Source organism: Gasterosteus aculeatus, chromosome 5 (genome assembly GCF_964276395.1).
Source record: "Gasterosteus aculeatus chromosome 5, fGasAcu3.hap1.1, whole genome shotgun sequence".
NCBI classification, from domain to species: domain Eukaryota; kingdom Metazoa; phylum Chordata; class Actinopteri; order Perciformes; family Gasterosteidae; genus Gasterosteus; species Gasterosteus aculeatus.
In genome coordinates this window covers 14334414-14354246 of record NC_135692.1, presented here as the reverse complement: position 1 = coordinate 14354246, position 19833 = coordinate 14334414, and the positions used below count along the sequence as shown (strand labels likewise).

Below are 19833 nucleotides of genomic sequence, written 5' to 3'. Positions count from 1 at the left end.
CTGAGCGGATCATGAAAGGCTCAGACAAAAGAGCCATATGTGTGATTGCAATGACGAGTGTCTGTGCGCGTGCAGAGATGATTGACTTAACTGACGTCAAACGGTCAAAATGTTTTTATATAAATAGGAATTAAAAACAATTATATTAGGGCTAGATAGTTTACTTTACGGCTAAACTCAAATGACATTCTGTCATCTGTGACATTGGTTAATGAACACGAGCATCGTCAGTAGTTTGTGATGCAGTGTACGATACTTAACAAGGCTTGCTGCCAAACATGTGTCACTATTAAAGTGGATGGGTGCCTCAAGTAGTGGTAATAGTTTGATACTAATAGTTATTTGTTAAATTTACGACTCTTTTGTCACTATGTTAATCCCAACTATATTATTGTGTTAGATAAATCAAGAATCAATTCTTAAAATGGCAGGTTTTTATTTTTAAAAGGTTACTTTGTCATTATTTGGGTCAAATATACACATTTTTTGAAATAGCTTTAAATTTGGTTTGGATTTAAAAACTTCTCGTGAAGACACATTTACTCTTATTTTCAAGAGTTGTATAATTATGGATACATTAGACTTGTCAGACAAGGCCTAAATGAATTGGGGTGATGTATTTACTTTTTACTCTTTAAATCACGTTGGTGTATTTGTGAGCCCGCTCGGCCGGGCGGGGGCGTCGTTGATTACCTCCGAAGCGTAGAAGAAGAAGAGCACTTCCGCTTTCCTCTCGGCTCCCGCCCCGCTCCGCCATCGTGAAGTCCTGAACAAAAACGGACGAGGCACGAGCAAAAATGGGCACAACACGAACCGGAGATGAAATACACGGACAGCACTGACGTAATGACGGCACACAGCGGAGCTGACCCGTGGCGATTAACGAGTCGGTTTCCCCGTGAAAACGTCCCGGGCGGCTCCTGGCGTGACGTTATTTAAGTTAGCCGCGCTGCTAACGGCAGCCAGAGCTAGCTTCTGATTTTCCTCTGGAAGACCGCTCTGATACTCCGCTAGCTAGCTGGCTAGCTGGCAGGCGTCAGTCGGCTAGCTGTCACTTTAATCGACCGCCTCTCTACTTAATGTCAAGTCCTGCAGACCTGCCGGCTGTCCGATTGACTGGGAGCACCAGGATGGAGAGGGCTTTGAGTAAAAGCATCGACGGGCAGGATGCGGTTTGTTCGTGTTGAATAGTCGCCAAGTGCCGGGGAAAGGGGAGTGAGACCAATATTTTCCTGCCAGGCCGGTCAGCTAGCTCTTGAGCTAGCTGCAGTGGATCCAGTAAGCCACGGTAAGACATGTTATAAATCATTCAGCACTCCTTGCTAGAGCAACCGTATTGGGCCTCTGCGTCCCTCTTTGCAGGGGGAAGAATACCACGATGAATCGGAAACCGTCAGACCCCTGAGACGTTGACATGTAGGCATGTTGTTGGCCGGCAGCCTGCACACACAGCCGTCCCTAAGTTGTTGTTGTCGTCCACTGTTGAATACATGTCATGCGCGTTATCTTCGGTGAGCCGCAGCAACGATAGCCTAATTGACCAGCCGAGTGCAGAAGCCTTCCTGCTCGCTCAGCTGAGATGCAAACTGTGCACGACGATGATGGCAAGCTCTCCTGGAGGTGATCACTTCTGTCTCACCAGACAATGCTAATAAACATGTTGTATTTCCAGAATACGCCCTGGGCGCTGCCAGGGGGTAAGATGGCATATAGGATGGAGAGAGAACCTCTTCTGGTGTGCACATGGCTTCTCAAAAGCTTTGTTGCGAGATCGACTTCTCTTCCTCAAAGGGAACCACGTGCTTCCTCTTTTGACAGCAGCATAAAGGCCTTGAAAGAAACGTCTCATCTGGCGCCGGTTGTTCAGTAACTGGCCACTTAAAATACTCTTAAGCATTTGACATGAACCGTATGTGCCAGCATGTTGACTTGAGAGCTTCACACATTATATTACATGTCATTTAGCTGACGCTTTTATCCAAAGCGACTTACAATAAGTGCATTCAACCATAGGGTACAAACTCTGAAGAACACAAACACCACGCAGCTCCTGTCTGACGTGGACACACACACAGAAGCGTAAGAACGTTAAGGTCTCAACAGGCTTCTGTTGCAAGTACAAATATGTGGTGTTATGTCCACCCTTTATCTAGTGGCGCACATCTAGTTGGATAATCTCAGTGCAGTAATGTAAGAATCACTCATTTACAGCCGGTGATTCGTTATCATATTCAATGCAAATAGGATTTGCAAAACGGAAACATCAACAAATTTAGATACAAATGTAAATAAACAACCAGAAAACAAGGGACGTATGTGTCAACATAAAAAAACCATAATGATACCTGCATGTATTTTATGTCTGGCTATGTAGTGTCATATCACCAATAATACAAACCGATCAAATAGTGTCCTGCTGCTGCCTCTTTTGTAGCAGAGCTCCAGCGATACGTCGACGAGGCCGATGCTGTTAAATGTTTATTGATCAGTCACAACTCTCACACAAAGTTTTTGTTTGTGTTTTAAAAAATATATTGTCATAGATGATTATCTTGCTGAGCCACGAACGTGTGAAGCATTTTGTCTTAATGCTCAACGCTTATTTTACCAGGAAGATAAAATATTTGCCATTGGAAAAGAACGGTGCATCTGCAATCAATTCAAAAGACATTTTGATTGCTGGGAAGCATTATGCAATGTATTAAACAGGTGTATTTAAGACACATGGACGTTTAAAGACGCTTTTTATCATCTGCTGAAATAAGTATTTTATAAGTGTTAAACCCAGATCTATAGATGTTCAGTTCATCATTCAGTTAAACAGTTCGGCCATATATTTCTGCTAGAGAGACTGATGGATGGGTGACGGATGGATAGATGAATGGATGAATGAATGAATGAATGAATGGGTGGGTGGATGGATCGTCATTTCTAGCTCATATGATTCAGCACACATTTGCATTTTTGTGGACTCCGACAGTTAAAATGCAAATTTTGAGCAGAACACACATTTCGAACCAAACTAAAGTGATTCAAACCTAAAGTGTTTTTCATATCTCTTATATGCTGCTTATAAAAAAACAATTAAATACATAATGCTTACACTAAACAGGAATATAGACATTGGTGCAATTAAACAGGTGACCACATCTCCAAGGCGGCTGGTGTTTTCGATCCTTTCCAATAGTCGACAATAACCGAGTGTCCCTCTTCCACGCTCGCCAGGCGCTGGCCATGCCCTCGAGTGTGCGGGCCGGGAGCCTGAAGGACCCGGAGGTGGCCGAGCTTTTCTTCAGGGAGGACCCCGAGAAGCTCTTCACGGACCTGAGGGAGATCGGCCATGGGAGCTTCGGAGCGGTCTACTTCGTAAGTCACTTTCTTCAACGTGTTGTCGTCTTCATGGATGTGAGTTGTATGCACTTCTTCTCCGTCGGCTGCTCTCATGATATGGACACACTAAAGTATCAGAAGAATGGAACTGAAAGAGGTAATCTGTTGTCTCTAACGTTTCCTCATTAGGCCCATGACATCCGCACAAATGAGGTGGTGGCCATCAAGAAGATGTCCTATAGTGGCAAGCAGTCCAACGAGGTAAGGCCCGGCGAATGCTCGCAGACAAGAGATCAGTTTGGTGTGCTCATCGACGTCTGTGTCTGCTGATGTTGCAGAAGTGGCAGGATATCATCAAGGAAGTGAAGTTCCTCCAGAAGCTGCGCCACCCCAACACCGTGGAGTACCATGGCTGCTACCTGAGAGAGCACACCGCTTGGGTGAGTGTGTGTGTTTGTGCATTTTTAGAACATGAACTCCAAAAAGAGTCTTTTCCATCACAGTGAAGTGTGAAAACGGTCCTGTGTGTTCCGCTCTGATAAATCGCAGCATTAAGTCTAACTCTCTGTATGTCTCCTAGCTGGTGATGGAGTACTGCTTGGGTTCAGCTTCTGACCTCTTAGAAGGTAAGTAGGAAATAATGGTGACAAATGAGTAATTATGCATCCATGAGTTAAACTATACCTCATACACCTCGATGCCTCTCTCCTCTCAGTCCACAAGAAACCCCTCCAGGAAGTGGAAATAGCCGCCATAACCCATGGTGCATTGCAGGGATTGGGGTATCTTCACTCTCACAACATGATTCACAGGTAACCTCCGTTCCTCTTCTCGCTCTCTGTATCTGTGCTGCTCTCGTCCCACACACGCGTCCTCTTAGCAGCGAGCAAGCTAACAAAGAAGAGGAAGCACAGACTGTGCACAGTCTGAAGCCGGCGTGAGAAAGTGATGTAATCCCGTCCAGCTCAGGCACCTCTCAAGCGGTCAGCGGTTTCTTTGAATTAGTGTGCGTGACTGTCCCAATAGTTCACTGATAAAAGCCCTGTTTAAATGTTGTACAAAGAGGACCGGCTTCCTTTTAATACAAAAGCCTTCTTCAATTGAGTAAATATTTGTACAGCCATATCAAAGAGTTTGCCCGACACTCAACCTTTGTATGGCATTGAATACTTGACTTGGGTAATAAAATAGTCCATGAATATGAGAGTTTACAGATAATAACTCCCTCCTCGCCAGTATGGCGCCTGGTTTCTGCCTTTGGCCTCCACTCCACGGTCACATCTCTGGTTGTTGTTTTGTTTCCACTCAAGTTCCTTTTGTTGTTGCTTTTTTGGAGAATGATGCAGCAGTTGGAGTATAAGTTCATCTGTACAAACTCGACTCGCACGAGAGAGAGAATACATTCTCTCTCTCATTTTTTAATATATATATATATATATATGCGCGTCTGTATTTGTTTTGTCTTCCTCATGATTTCCCTAACCGGTCATTGTCTCCTATCTGATCATTTCTCTCTCTCTCTCTCAGGGACGTAAAGGCGGGAAACATCTTGCTGACCGAGCCCGGTCAGGTCAAACTGGGAGATTTTGGCTCCGCCTCCATCGTCGCCCCGGCCAACTCCTTCGTAGGAACACCTTACTGGTGAGACTCGTGTCATCCTCGTCATCCTGGGAGGATGTTTTAGACAGAATTATGATTCGGCAGAGCTCGCCCTGTGTGCCCCTCGTATACAAAAATAAAGTCATCGACTGTCCGTTAACTCCTCTAAGCCTCTTCTTGTTTCCATTACGTCCTCGCTCTTATGAGTCTCTTATAACGCCGTCCCGTGGTGTTTCTCCCAGCGATATCAAACGGTTCCTTGCCGTCGTTATGATGTCTGTCTATTCATGCAGCGTAGGGGGGGGGGGGGGGGTGTTGTGTCGGTCCAGGATCAAAGAAGAAGAAGAAGAGATGAAAGTGGTTGATTGTCTTTGTTGTGTCCTCCATGCAGGATGGCCCCCGAGGTGATCCTCGCCATGGACGAGGGTCAGTACGATGGGAAGGTGGATGTGTGGTCACTTGGCATCACCTGCATAGAGCTGGGTAAGAGACGGCCCAGTTTGCGTTTCTTCTTTTGTGTTCACAAAGCTGAGCGCGTCCGACCCTTTTCTTCGGTTGTTGCTTTGATCTTTGTTTTTTTTGTTGTTGTTGTTTTGTTCTCGCTCTTCATCTCTCACGCTATGTCGGGCTTTGTCACTCTGTAGCGGAAAGGAAGCCTCCTCTGTTCAACATGAATGCGATGAGTGCCTTATACCACATCGCCCAGAATGAGAGCCCCGTGCTGCAGTCGAATCACTGGTGAGAGCTTCCTGAGCGCCGCACAAGACGCCACTGCCGGTTTTGTTATAAGAGGATGTAAATGTTTATTTACAATATAGCATCTCGTGATATTGAGGCCTTTTTATTTTTTTCAACATGCCTGAATAAATTGATAAAGAAATAGTACCACCTGAATTCATTGGTCTGTATTTTAGTCAAAACAACATTTACCAGCTGCTTTCTTAGACAATGACTGCTCGGACTGGCACTTGTTATAATCACAATTATTTTTCTTTCAGGTCGGACTATTTTCGGAATTTTGTGGACTCGTGTTTACAGAAGATCGCCCAGGACCGACCTACCTCTGATGTGCTGCTGAAGGTACAGAGGGTGCTGCTGAACATGAAGGCCGGGGTGTGACCACCTCTTTGTAAAAGATCGTCTCTATGATCAAACAAACAGAAATCTGAATAAGAAAAGCTTTCAGCCTGGTGACCAATTGAAGGAATAATCACATTTGAATGTTCTCTGATTCACAATTAGTGGACAAGCATGTTATGTACAATTTAGTTTTCCTTGATAAGAATAATCAACAAAAAGATGTTATATTTCTATATTTTCTTTGTTCCAGTGCTCAAATTCAGTTATTTAGGAATAACATTTGTCAACATTTCTGAGTTTCTGTACAGACTCAACAGGCCAGTTCCTTTTGTGGAAGTGCGTTATTTGTTTTTCCCTTATTTTCTCTCAACTTAAGAGGAATCAGTCAGGAAAACAGAGCGTGGAGGTTCAATGCGGGAAGAAAGATTATGATTTGCATGACGGCACTGAGGTTTAACTTATTCTGGTTGAACAAAACCAAAAACATCCCATGTTGGTGTGTTTTTGTTTTATCAAGGTACACGTGGAACCTGCTCCAGACGTTAATGATTTTGTTTCCATTGTTTGTTTTCATTCTCGCCACCCAGCACCATTTCCTATGCAGAGAGCGTCCCATGACTGCTGTGATGGACCTGATCGCACGCACCAAGGACGCTGTCCGCGAGCTGGACAACCTTCAGTACCGGAAGATGAAGAAAATCCTCTTCCACGAAGCCCTCAACGGCCCCGCCCCAGAAGGAGGAGATGAGGAAGAGGTACGAATGGGAGGGAGGAGGAGATGAGGAAGAGGTACGAATGGGAGGGAGGAGGAGATGAGAAAGAGGTACGAATGGGAGGGAGGAAGAGGAGGACGACCAAGAGGCCAATAGAGCAGGAGGGAGAAAAAGAAGGGAAAAAACAGTTAGATTGTAAAGTTACTGATAGATAAATGGATGCTACTAGCTTCTATTGGCTTCAGCTGTCAAATAGTGATTGAATGGGAGACTGATCCGCGTGTCGCATTTAAAAAAAAAAAAAAAAAAAAAAAGAGAACTGCAAAAACGTTTAAAGAAGTGAAAACCTTCAGTGAGATGCTCGCAGTAACGGAAACGTTGGTGTTCTGGTCAAACACAATAAAATACATTTAGCTGCCTTTTTTTGTATCTGAGGAAGAAGCCTGTATCGGGTTCTGAGGGAAAACCACTGGTCCTAGCAGCCATCGTGCCTTTGTATTGTACTAGTGACCATATATTGTGGATGTGGCCCCTTCCTCTCCATACAAAGGCCTTTGTTTCCATCGACATTTGAATCCAGTTGGTTGTTTCCCCCGAAAAGGAAACGACGGAATCCTGAGAATGTGGGCTTGCACCTGAGCGAAGGCCCGTGTCACTCTGTTGGCTTGTTTAATATTTTACCACCTGTCCGACTCCCTGCAGGACGCGGAGCAGTACATGCTGCGCACCGGCACCGTCAACAGCATGGAGAGCTCCCACTCGCTGCCCTCCATGTCCATCAGCGCCAGCTCCCAGAGCAGCTCGGTCAACAGCCTGGCAGACGGCTCCGACGACAGCGGCGAGATGGCCATGATGCAGGAGGGGGAGCACACCGTCACCTCCAACAGCTCCGTGCTGCACAAGCCCCTGGTCAGTCCAAAATGATGAGTGGGGGTGTGTCGATCCCCACGGTGACCAATCCTTCACACACGTGTCCAGAATGTTAAAAAAAGAAAGAAAAAAGTAAATAGTCTTTATTTTCGCTTTGACTCCCTCTAATACTGGATATGGACAAACTGTTGCGGTCTGACACGCTTCACGCACGCACCGCCTACAGGGAATAGAAGTTGAGTTTATAGCAAAAGCACTGAAGACATGACAATGTCTGCTGGCCTGAGTCAATCTTCACCGATTCAGTGTTATTGTATTAAATATTCATTTAAATGGAAGCAGACTGATCTTTAAGCCACCACCAACCTTTCACTCTTTTGACTTTTCTCTCTTGCTCGTTCCCCGCTACATAGAGCCATGACAACATCTACGATGATCCATATCAGCCAGAAGTTGACCCACAACGAGGAGCTTTATCCGCTGCCGCTGGTGGCGGCGGAGGAGGAGGAGGTGGAGGGGGGAGAGAAGGAGGAGGAGGCGGCGGCGGCGGAGAGAGGAGGCGGCGTCGAGGCAGAGACCATTTTGCCACCATCAGGACCGCCTCGCTGGTCACACGGCAGATCCAGGAGCACGAGCAAGGCTCCGCCCTCAGAGAGCAGATGTCAGGGTAACGTGGCGCCTGCGAGACACATATTTCTATAAGAAGTCGTTTTTTTTTTTTTTTCTATAACATGGACCCAACCGTGGTCTAATGTTTAACGTCAGCAGTGCGACAGAGCCGTGGTAGTCATCGACGTTCCTCCTGGCCCAGCTCAATGCCCCGTCTCTCCTCACAGGTACAAGCGGATGCGGCGGCAGCACCAGAAGCAGCTGATGGGTTTGGAGAACAAGCTGAAGGCCGAGATGGATGAGCACCAGCTGAGGCTGGACAAGGAGCTGGAGAATCAGAGGAACAGCTTCTCCATGGAGGGAGAAAAGCTCTCCAAGAAGCACCAGGTCATCCTGGAGAAGGAGGTGAGCTGGTGGAGGGTGAGTGAGTGAGTGATAATAGGACATGGGAAGACGAGACGGGAGAACCAGACATGTCGAGAAGCTGGCGGCTTGACATGACAACTAGAGAAATTAATAGAACATCTGTAACCTGCCAAAAACATCTGGTTTGCAGAGTGTTTTTCCTCCTTCGCTGACGTTAATCAGCTTGTGCGCCGTGGTTGTTTCAGACGAAGGCCGTCCTGACGGAGGAGAAGAAGTTTCAGCAGCACATACTGGGCCAACAAAAGAAGGAGCTGACGGGACTGCTCGAGTCCCAGAAGCGCCAGTATCGACAGCGCAAAGAGCAGCTCAAAGAGGTGCTTCTACCTTTTTGTAACCGCCAACTTATTTCTCTGTTTTGCATAACTTTCTCCGCTTACGTTTCCTTTTCACCGCTCCCCTGCAACTTAAAACGAATCCTGCATCATACTAACACTTTTCCAACGGCACTGATCTTTCGGCTGACGCTAATTTCTTCCTTCCGCTCACCGCCGCTCGTCTCCTAGGAACTAAATGAGAACCAGTCGACACCAAAGCGGGAGAAACAAGAGTGGTTGGTGCATCAGAAGGAGTGTCTGCAGCAGCTGCAGGCGGAGGAGGAGGCAGGCCTGCTGCGGCGGCAGAGGCAGTATTATGAGCTGCAATGTCGCCAGTACAAGAGGAAGATGCTGCTGGCCCGCCACAACCTAGAGCAGGACCTGCTCCGAGAGGTGCCACCTTCAAAAGAGTCTCCAAAACCATATATATAAATAACAGCCTGCCGTCCAGTAGATCCAAGCAGATCAGTCTCAATGAAGCTTACAAAAAGAGTCTTTTCTCCTAAAATTGTCTGAAACCAAAGACATGAGGATTGCGCCCTGCCAGCTGTTGTTAAAGGTGTTGACGATTCTCTTTGGGACAAACTGTCGCTTGTTGATGTGCCTCTAAAAAGGTCCAGCAAAGACTTTTCTTTAATCTCTAGACAATCTCTTAATCTCTTTTTGTATTATTGCTCAGTTTGGAAATCTTAATCCCTCCAATAATATACTACGGTCTTGTTAAAATGGCCGGTGGGATTACAGGGAATTCCAGATTAGACTCCCAGGACCATTTGACCTTTATCCTCAGAACGTTGTTTCAGGACTAAAACCTTCTACATCTCCTGTGTGCCTGATAGCATGTAGCACTCTGGGTGCACTCTTTGCTTTCCTCTTGCACTATTTTCTACGTGTACTTCTGCAAATTCCCATCTTTCCTTGCTCTAGTGTTTCTCCCTGAGTGGGACAATAACCAAATAATCGATAATTGCATTGGGTTCATTTTGATCTCAGATTTTTGAACTTTCCTCCTTGGGCTGAAAGCCCAATTGCCATTTTGTTGTATGAACTAAGGGAATGCATTTAAAATGTTCCAAGTTATTTACATGGATGAGAAATTGACTCAATATTCTCAGTTTCACGTCCTCACGATATCACCGCGCGCTTCCTGCTACTTTCCCGTCTCCCTCTCGCCCCCAGGAGCTGAACAAGAAGCAGACCCTGAAGGACTTGGAGTGCGCCATGCTCCATCGGCACCACGAGTCCACCCAGGAGCTGGAGTTCCGCCAGCTGGGGTTGGTGCAGCGCACGCGGGCCGACTTGATCCGCACGCAGCACCAGACGGAGCTCACCAACCAGATGGAGTACAACAAGCGGCGCGAGCAGGAGCTGCGTCAGAAACACGCCGTGGAGGTCCGCCAACAGCCCAAGAGCCTCAAAGTGAGTGAGAGCGGCCCGGGCCAGCGGTCCCCCCAGGAGGCGGACGGGCCGAACGGCAGCTGGGACAGCGGGGCGGGGCTAGCGGGGGAGGACGAGCGCGATGGCGAGTTGGAAAAGGGGATGGCGAAGGAGATGTATGGAGTTGAGGGCGAGCTAGATGGAGAGGGGGTGGAAGGCGATGAGGTTTTTACGAGGGAAGCGGATGCGAGCGCCTCCGCGGTTGAGAGGAGCGATGAGCTAGATGAGCGCAGAGACACAAAGGAGGATGAGGAGGATGAGAGCGAGGAGTGGAAAGTCGACGAAGAGGGGGCAGAGGTGAGGGAGGTTGAGGGGGTGCAGTGGGAGGAAGAGGATGAGGACAGCAAGTCTGCACATGTAGACTCTGAGGATGAGGAGGAAGAGGAAGGCAGGGGGGTAGCTGACGGTTGTCCGTCCGAGTTCATCTCCTCCCTGTCCCCGGAGAGGAGGCGTCTCCGCGAGCGAGCCATCGACGAGCTCTCCGAGTTCTACTTCCCCGACGCCGCCGAGGAGCTGGAGCCCCCGTCCGTCTCCCCCCCGTCTCCCCCCGCACAGACCTCTTTCCCCTCGCTCTTCTCTCACGCCATCTGTCTTCTCCTCTCCCTCTCCGCCGCCGCCCAGCCCTCCAACCTCACCTTGCTGCTCCTCTCCATCTTCCTCCTGTCGCTCCGTCGCTCGCCCCCTCTGCCCTCGGTGGCGTCGGTGCTCCTCTCCGCGGAGCTCGCCTTCCTGGCGCTCTTCTTCTCGTACCTCATCCTGCGCTCCTGCTGCTCCCTGTCTCTCTCCACCTTCTTGTCGCTGAGCCTGTGGGCCAGCGGCCTCTTCAGCCTGGGACTCTCCCTGAGTCTGGGGATTTATTATATCCCCGTGATAATGATTTCCGCCTCCTTCCTCAGCTCCCCCTCGCTCTTCCTCTCCCTGTACTTGGTGGTGGTGCTGATCGTCCGGCCGGCCCGCGACTTCTTCCAGCACGCACCCCGCAAAGTCAACCGCCTCTGCATGCGCGTGCTCTTCCGGCTGCCTCGGCCCCTTTTTGCAATGTGCCAGTCTGTCTTGGGTGGGATGGCCGAGCGTAGCCTCTACGAGATGTTTCCCAAAGCGGGGCGCAACTGGGGCGGGCGCCAGTCCAAAATCCCCGTGCGGCTGAAGAGCTTGCCTCTGGAGTGCCAGGCTCGCTGCAGCAACACCTCCCCCGTGGCCAAGGGCCTCCTCTGGGCGAAGCGGTTCACCCGACGCCCCCTCGGGGTCCTGGCGGACCTGGCTAACTCCGTAGTGCTGAAACTGGCCGGGCAGCTCCTCAAAAAGCTGCCGCTCGAGGTGCGAAACCGCCTCCAAACTCTGGGGCTCTTGAGGAAGGAGAGCCCGAGCCGGCTGCCTCAGCTGCTCCCCAGGGAGGTCAGAGAGAGGAGACAGAGGGAGCGGAGGGGGAGGGAGAGGGAGAGACAGCGGAGGGAAGAGAGGTTTTTCCGAGAGGAGGCGAAGTGGGAGTGTGCGTTGAGAAGAACGCCCTCTGGAAGGTTTGTCAGGGGGAAGATTCGGCCGTGGAGATAGCGACAGCGTCAGACCAAATGAAGGGAAAGTGAGGGAGCGTCTCAAACTGGAGTTTTGCTCATGTTTCTCAAAGATGAGATGTGTTGTTGCACACGCACACATTGTGTACGTAGCGTGTGAGCCGTGTTGTCTGTTTGGCTCTGCAGACGTAAACCTGCAGCTGAAGCCTCGGTTACTGAACCAAACCATCGAAGTTTTTCATTATTGTGCTTTTTGTAAAAGTCTTTATTTTATTGTTTTGCTCTTAATTTGTAAGACAAATACAATTTTTTTACGGTTATTTTTAAGACCAGTTTTGTGCAATCTTTTGTTTTCTTTATAGTGGTCTTATTTTGAAGGTTGCACTGTTTTATTGGTGCTCAGAGCAAATATTAATGTTGCATAGCTTCATTTTAATCCCCAAATACTGTGAAAAGAACAAAACAAAAAAAAACAGATGACTTCACTACCATCACCCTGAACACTACCCCTCAGTCGGTATAAAAGTGCAATAAGCGGCTGGACGGAAACATCTGAGACCACTGTGGAAATTCGATATTGAGTCCAAGTGGAAAATAGTCATTTTAGCAAAAAGAATAAAGTTTATGGCCATTTAGCAGAAACAAAGAGCTGATCAGCTCGCTCTTCCCGTGTTAACAGATCATCATTGTATACGTTATCAGGTTTTACTTAGATGTACTATTATTGTGGCGCTGTATGCAATCTTTCTTCATGATTTACCATGTAAACATTTAGATGGTTTTCCCCTTAATCATATAAACGCACAGCAGTTGAGTGCCTAGTTACTCGCTGTTTGCACAAATGTCGCGTGTGATCTATCATCCTTAATCTATAGTAAGAAAGCAGGATATACTTTGGTGTAGTTGAAGTATAATAAACTATTTCATATTTCAGCGTAGCTTAATTTATATGAAGCCATATCGACAATCTTTTGAGACACGCAATATTTTTTAGTCCAAAGATAAATAAATAAAAACTACTGAATGTGAATGTTTAGATTAACGATGTCGTATAAAAAGACCATATCTAGTAATCGCAGACATCGGCGGGATTTTTGAGCCGCTCCAAAGACGATAACAAAATAAAAATGAATGTGCAAAAACAAACAAAATTCAGCTGATGGTGATTTCTTTTTCAGCCACAATCTTTTCTATCTAACGTGGTTGAGCCAATATAACGTCGAAAGAATGTTGACCAAAACCAAAGATATTTAGTTTATGTTGACGTAAGGACAAGCAACATAACTTCTTAATTATTAATCTGTCACCACTCTACTAGACTAAGTAGACTTGTAGCCTCAAACACCAAAAAGCTCAGATTTCTACGTATTGAATCAAGCAAACGTAAATATTTAATTGTGATGGAGATGTTTAAAATGTGGAAAGAAGGTGCTCTGCAATGCATTTCACAGGAGATTTGAGCTTTTTGCAGATTGCTTTAATCCGCTTTTAAGAGACATTTCACAACAAACATTGTTTCATTTGAATGTAACTTATTTTGCCATTGATGTTAAATTTGTGTTCCAGCTATTTCTTGTTCCTGTGTATGTTTACACGTTTGTATTCTGTTTGGTTGTGACACCATTTCCACAAAGTTGCATCACCATGGTTTTATTTTAATGCAATATATTGTTAAGATCAGTACTGCATCCGGTTTTGTTCTCGTCTTGCATGAGTGTTGGCGGACTGTAAGGCAAAAATCGCACGCGTTGGACATCATTTGTTATACTTCTTAATTTTTTTTTTTTCTTTATACAAAAAAAATAAATATTTTTGTGTGAAAATCATTGTCTTGTTTGTTTTTATGATTTTGTTTCCATTATTGGCACGTTGTCCCCATTGGTTTTCTTTTCGCCCTGATTTGTGCGACGATCCCTTTATCATTCTGTCCATCTTTCCTCCTGTTATCACTCGTTTGATCTCCGTCCCTGGCCCCTCCCCCTTTGTCAGTGCCCCCTCCCCCTTTGTCATCTGTCACAAAAAACAAACCCGACAGGGTTTTCATTGCAGCAGGACTTTCTAATCCAAGACGAGGTTTAAATATTCTTTATTTTAACTTTTCTCTATTTCCTACGTCTCACAAGCCAAATCAATTTAATTTTTATGAAGTGGACAAATTTAGATTTTCACGCTTTTATATTCAACACAATTCAACCATCTGCAGGAGTCTATTAAATTAATTCACAGTTATTCACTTGCAAAGATATGATTTCAACCTGGTCTAATAGACTATTAAAAAAATTGTAATTGTTTGAATTGACATTTAAATTAGAACACAGTAATCCTGTTTATGTTAAAGGCAAATTTTATTTGTATAGCACATTTCAACAACGAGGCAATTCAAAGTGCTTCACATAAAACCATTAAAAACATCCAAACATAAAGGAGATTTACAAACCGTTAAGAGGAACAGTTTGCAACTTAATGTCCTCGGCTCCATTTCAATTATCCTTTTACATCTGAAATGTTTGGTTCAAACATCTGATAAAAGCAGAATCTCTGATCCAACTCAAATGCTTTTTTAATAGTTAAACTAAATTCTCTTTTGAATTGAAATCAAGCCCACTACTACCACCACGACTGAATATAACTATTCTAAACAATTAAGCAGCTTGATGTAAAAGTATATTAAAATTCCTAACAACACATTTTATACAAAGATGTGCACAATAAAATACATAAACTTCCTCTTGATTTTCCCTTGAACATCCCTCTGCGTGTCCCGTGTTCATCTGGCCCAGCCGCCTCCTTCTCTCCTCTCTCCTCCAGTCCAAAGAGCTGCAGATCAAGCGTCAGTTCCAGGACACCTGTAAGATCCAGACCCGCCAGTACAAGGCGCTGCGCAACCACCTGCTGGAGAACACGCCCAAGTCGGACCACAAGGCCGTGCTGAAGCGCCTGAAGGACGAGCAGACTCGCAAGCTGGCCATCCTGGCCGAGCAGTACGACCACTCCATCAACGACATGCTGTCCACGCAGGCTGTGAGTACGGCAGAGGGGGAGGGGGGTGGGGGGGACGCACGTCTCACCCGCACACCGGGTCCTCTCGTGAAGGAGGTCGGCCTTCAGGCCTCAATCTCACAGTGAAACTAAACATCTCAGCTCAAGTGCACGGACGGTATTTTCTATTTCGCCGCTGCGCCCGAAATGGAAAATCGATGCAGCAGAAATGATTTCCCTTTAATTCACCACATTAGAAGTGAAAACTTTACTGTCAGACCACAGGTCCCTGTGAAGCCACAAAGGGCTTTATGGAAACTTTAATCACATGTTCTTATTCTTGTATGTAAAACTACTTGGTTACTTTCTATTAGTTCTTAAATCTTAAGTCTTAAATCTAATATTCAGACCCAGTCCTCTAAACTCTTACCATCCGTCCCTCTACGTCTCAGACACAAATCTCAGACTTTTAAATGTACCAAAAATAATAGGAAGGACGGAACATTACTGATTATAACGTCTTGTGCCTCCTTAAATTACCTCTGGTCGGTAAGCCAAATCCCCTCCGTCCGAACATCTCCTCCTGCTCGCTGATTAAAAACCAGAGATCAGAAAAAAAATACTTCTTTTTAAATTAAAAAAGTCTTTAGAATCCAGATTTAATCTGTTCCGGGCATCACTGACACGGGTCAAAGTCCTGCAACATTTTGGAACGTTCCACTGCTTCATTTGGATAACGGACACATCGTCAATAACGACACGTTCAAGCCCGTCAGAGGAACGCGCTCAGACGTTTCTCCTCGCGTTCCTCAAGCGCTCTCAGCCTCTCCCCTCATCACTGACCCTCGCGATGTGTCCTCTTCTGTCCCTCAGCTGCGATTGGACGAGACCCAGGAAGCGGAGTACAAAGTGCTGCGGATGCAGCTGCAGCAGGAGCTGGAGCTGCTCAACGCCTACCAGAGCAAGATCAAGATCCACACCGACACGCAGCACGACCGGGAGGTCAAGGACCTGGAGCAGAGGGTGTCCATCCGCCGGGCCCTGCTGGATCAGAGGGTGAGAGGCACATTGCGTTGTTTGAAAGATTAAATGAGCAGCCGAAAGTCGCTGCAAAGTCTTCCCCGTGGAGGCACCGGAGCTTCAACGGTCACATCTAAGTTTCCATGACAACAGAGTGACTCCGCTGTAAAATATCTCCAAAAAACGTGCCCCCTTTTTTAGTAACGCTACAATTTAAAGAAAAGCAACCTTGTGTTTCTCCCCCCAGATCGAGGAGGAGATGATGTCCCTGCAGAACGAGCGCTCCGAGCGCATCCGCACCCTCCTGGAGCGGCAGGCCAGCGAGATCGAGTCCTTCGACTCGGAGAGCCTGCGCCTGGGCTTCAGCAACATGGCGCTGACGGGCATCCCCAGCGAGGCCTACCCCATGCAGGCCTACTCCAACGCCCCGCCCCCGTCCGCCTCCCGCTCCGCCGGCCACTGGAGCCACGGCATGCACCCGCAGAGCATGCTGCCGCCGCCGCCGCCGCCGCACTCCCGCCGCAGCCACAACAGCAGCAGCAGCAGCAGCGGCGTCAGCAGCGCGGCGGGGGACCGCCGGAGCGAGTCCTCCTCCTCCTCCTCCTCCTCCCACCCGCTGGGGATGGCCCTGGGGCTGGGGCGGGACGGGAGGGAGGCGCACCACTCGTCGCGCTCCTCCGCCTCCTCCTCCTCCTCGTCCTCCTCGTCTTCCTCGCACCACCAGCGCCACCACCTGCCCCAGCACTACCACCACCAGAGCACGCCGCAGCTGTACCGCGAGCGGGAGCGGGATCGGGAGAGGGAGCGGGAGAAGGAGAGGGAGCGGGAGTGGGCCGGAGTGCGAGGCTCCGGCGGCGACCTGGCCCACCCACACCCCCTGCCCTTCTCCCATCACCTGCCCTCACGCTCCTCCTCTCAGTCCCTGGCCATGCTGCCGCCGCCGCCGCCGGCGCCCCCGTCCGTCTCCGGCCCCTCCTCCTCGTCCTCGTCCTCGTCCTCCTCGCAGGGGGGTGGGATCTACTCCGGCGGCGGCGGCGGGCTGGGCGTGCGCGCCGCCCCCGGCCTGATGGCCCTGAGGAACAGCCCCCAGCCGCTGAGGAGGACGGCGTCCGGCGGAGGGCCCGGAGGAGCCGGGGGCAGCGACGGCGTCCTGAGCCGGAGCACCTCCGTCACCTCGCACATCTCTAACGGCTCCCACCTCTCCTACTCTTAGGCGGCGGGGCGGTAGCACGGAGGCGGCGGGGTCGGGGGGGGGTGGTTAGGAAGGTAGACGTCCCAGGTTGCATCTCAATACTCTCAGTTTGCCACGCGGCCTCGTGTCCTTTCCTGGAGGCCGATGGCTCCTCTCAGAACGGCTGAAAGGACGAAGCAGGGGGACAAACTGGGGCTGTTGAGCGGCAGCCTGCTCCTTTGGACTCAGGGTGGGTAGAGAGACTTCCTCCCCCGAGGGAGGGAGGAATGTAACCACCTGTGGTATCACTGGAAAAAGGTGGCAAAAAAAAGAAAGGTTTGTGTTTAATGTTTTTTATCTTTGTTACTACCGGAGACAGAAAGTGTGAGCGGAGTTTTTTTGGCCCTTCTTTCCCCCCAGAGCTGCAGGGAGGGGCAACGGCAGCCATGTCTTCTTCTATGATGTTCTATGGCGGAATGGAGAAAGAGAGAGGACGGGGGGAGGGAGGACAAAAAGAGGTGTTCTTTTGCATTGTGTGTGTACTTGTACGTAGTCTGTAGTGTCCAGGTAAATCTAGCGAGCACTTGTAACTGCAGCTCCAGAAAGGAAGACGGGGGACAAAAGATGGGGCACTTCGGATTTTAAAACACTTTTTATTGATTTAAAACTTGATGTATTTTGGATTTTTTTTTTGTATTAAGTGTATAACAACCCCCCCCCCCCCCCCCACACACACACACACACACACACACACAAAAACCAGTCACCTAAAACATCACCAATGCCTTTAAAGGGTTCTTAAAGGGATGTCGTGCAATCCAAATTTTAATTTGATGACCGCATGACGATTTCAAAAACAGAATGTATTTTAAAGGCAACAGAATCTGTTCAGAAAAGCAGCCGGGAGGAGGAGAAACATTTGTGTGGACGTGTAAAAATACAAGAAGTCTTTCCGACATCCATGACATATTGAATATCTGCAGGACGACAAGTGTCCGTGGGATTCACCCGCATGCATGAGATGTACAAAAACACACGCAAACATGACCAGACCACAAACGTCCCGTACCGGTCCGAGTTTCACTGGCATTGAACATCACTCGTCCCACATGTTTGATCCTTGCTGTACATATTTATGGGAATAGTAAAAAGGAAAAACAAGTCGTCGGTTTTATAGAGTAACAAAGATAATGATAGTAATTTTGATATATTCAAATGAGTATTGAATTCAAGATTTAGGGCGACATCTCCAACTGCGTTTTCTATCGGTGTCAATATTACCATAACTAATCCTGACGTAATCGTTGTTGTAATCATGTTCACTTTTTTCTCTCGAGGAAGAAACGGGCCCCACTTTTGACTGTAAAAAGAAAATAAATAAGCTGTTGTCAGGTATGGTGTGTATTCAAGGTATTAATAATTATTAATGAGCAATTATTAGTAATTGTTAATGATTCATGTGTGTGCGTCAAACAGTAACGTCTAGTTATATTGCCACTTTTTTTAGACAAAAACGATTGCATTTTAAAAGACACAGCGACATCCCACCACTCACGTGACCTCTGACCTCTGGACTCTCGCGGAGGGGAAAGAATAGAGGAAGAATTTTTTAATTGGAATTGGCACTGGAATGTAAATGCTGTTTTTTTTTCTTTATTTGTTGTTGGTGCGCGACAACGTTTCCACACAGAAGCTCTCAAGGGAAACACGGACAAAAAAAGACGTGCACAAACCTAGTTGATGATATTACGGCTGGAAGGTGCAGCATGCAACTAGTGTGTGAAGAAGACGATGAAGAAGAAGAAGAGGGGGGCGGGCTTCTACTGAGCTGCTGTGAACGTGCACCCTCTTGTGCCGGCACAGCTGCAGTGACCGCAGCCGCCCGTCCCCACAGACGGACGCCTATCAGTGTTTTCTGTTGCACGCGTGGTGCTTCTGACGGTTCACTTACTTGAAAGACATCAGAAAATTTCAGAAATGAGTTGAAATGTTTTTTTTTCCGTTTTTTTTTCCATTTCAAATGAAAAAAAAAAAAAGCCACCCTGCTGTTTGTAGGACTCAGAAACACCAGCTCAAGACAATTCCCTGTATAACCTACTACTTTACGCTCGGTCGGAATCTCAGTGCATGCATAAACTCCTTATATAAACTAAGACGGGCGGGTTCGGGGACGGCCTTTGTGTGGGAAGTCGGCGTGGTAGTTGTTTTAGACGGTTGTTGTCAGTGTCAGAAGTCGTGGAAGGAGCATCATGCTTGGATGAAAGAATGATGTTAAAGAAGCAACACAGGCTCATCTGTGTTGTTGTTTTTTTGTGTGTGTGTGTGTGTGTGTGTGGAGGGGGGGGGGTCCTTATTATTAAATATTCCAAATCAAGCCGCACCAAGGCTGAGGAGGAAGAAGAAGGGTCTTAACACATGTATTGGGTAGGACATAGGGTGCTTTAAAAAGTAATTAAAAAAACAAGATAATAAATTGATATCAACACATGGCCGTGTCTTGATTCTATGTACTTTATGCTATTATTATTGAGATGTTTATAACAAGGTGTCAGAAATTTTCGTTTGTCAGAAAATAGTCAGCACCTACTTTGATAATTAATATATTGCAGAAATAAATATGCCACCAAATGTCTGCTCCAGTTTCTCAAATGTGAATATTAGCTGGGATTCTCTTGGTTTCTGATGTTTGAATGTCAACTTGGGCTTCTAATTCTTCTTACTTAATACAATTTGGTCCATTAAATCTCTGAAACTTGTACAAACGTGTTGACATA

At 47.4% G+C, this 19833-nt stretch overlaps 1 protein-coding gene across 7 annotated transcripts; it reads left to right on the top strand.

Moving 5' to 3' along the window:
• The first annotated feature begins 557 nt into the window (after positions 1 to 557).
• Positions 558 to 19544, top strand: taok2b (TAO kinase 2b). Of its 7 annotated transcripts, none has more exons than XM_040176112.2 (20): positions 593 to 1288; positions 3226 to 3366; positions 3520 to 3591; positions 3669 to 3770; positions 3911 to 3956; positions 4046 to 4142; positions 4858 to 4971; positions 5321 to 5412; positions 5574 to 5667; positions 5928 to 6009; positions 6597 to 6764; positions 7425 to 7631; positions 8006 to 8259; positions 8429 to 8606; positions 8813 to 8941; positions 9131 to 9334; positions 10121 to 10360; positions 14698 to 14910; positions 15742 to 15924; positions 16136 to 19544. In XM_040176112.2, the coding sequence occupies exons 2-20, from the start codon at positions 3235 to 3237 to the stop codon at positions 17099 to 17101; spliced, it is 3573 nt and encodes a 1190-aa protein (XP_040032046.2). In that variant the 5' UTR covers positions 593 to 1288; positions 3226 to 3234; the 3' UTR covers positions 17102 to 19544. The 7 variants fall into 7 exon arrangements, with proteins under 7 accessions (XP_077959683.1, XP_040032046.2, XP_040032043.1 ...); XM_040176110.2 differs by having other exon boundaries at positions 708 to 1288; positions 8429 to 8621; XM_078103557.1 differs by lacking the exon at positions 9131 to 9334 and having other exon boundaries at positions 558 to 1288.
• Positions 19545 to 19833: the final 289 nt, after the last annotated feature.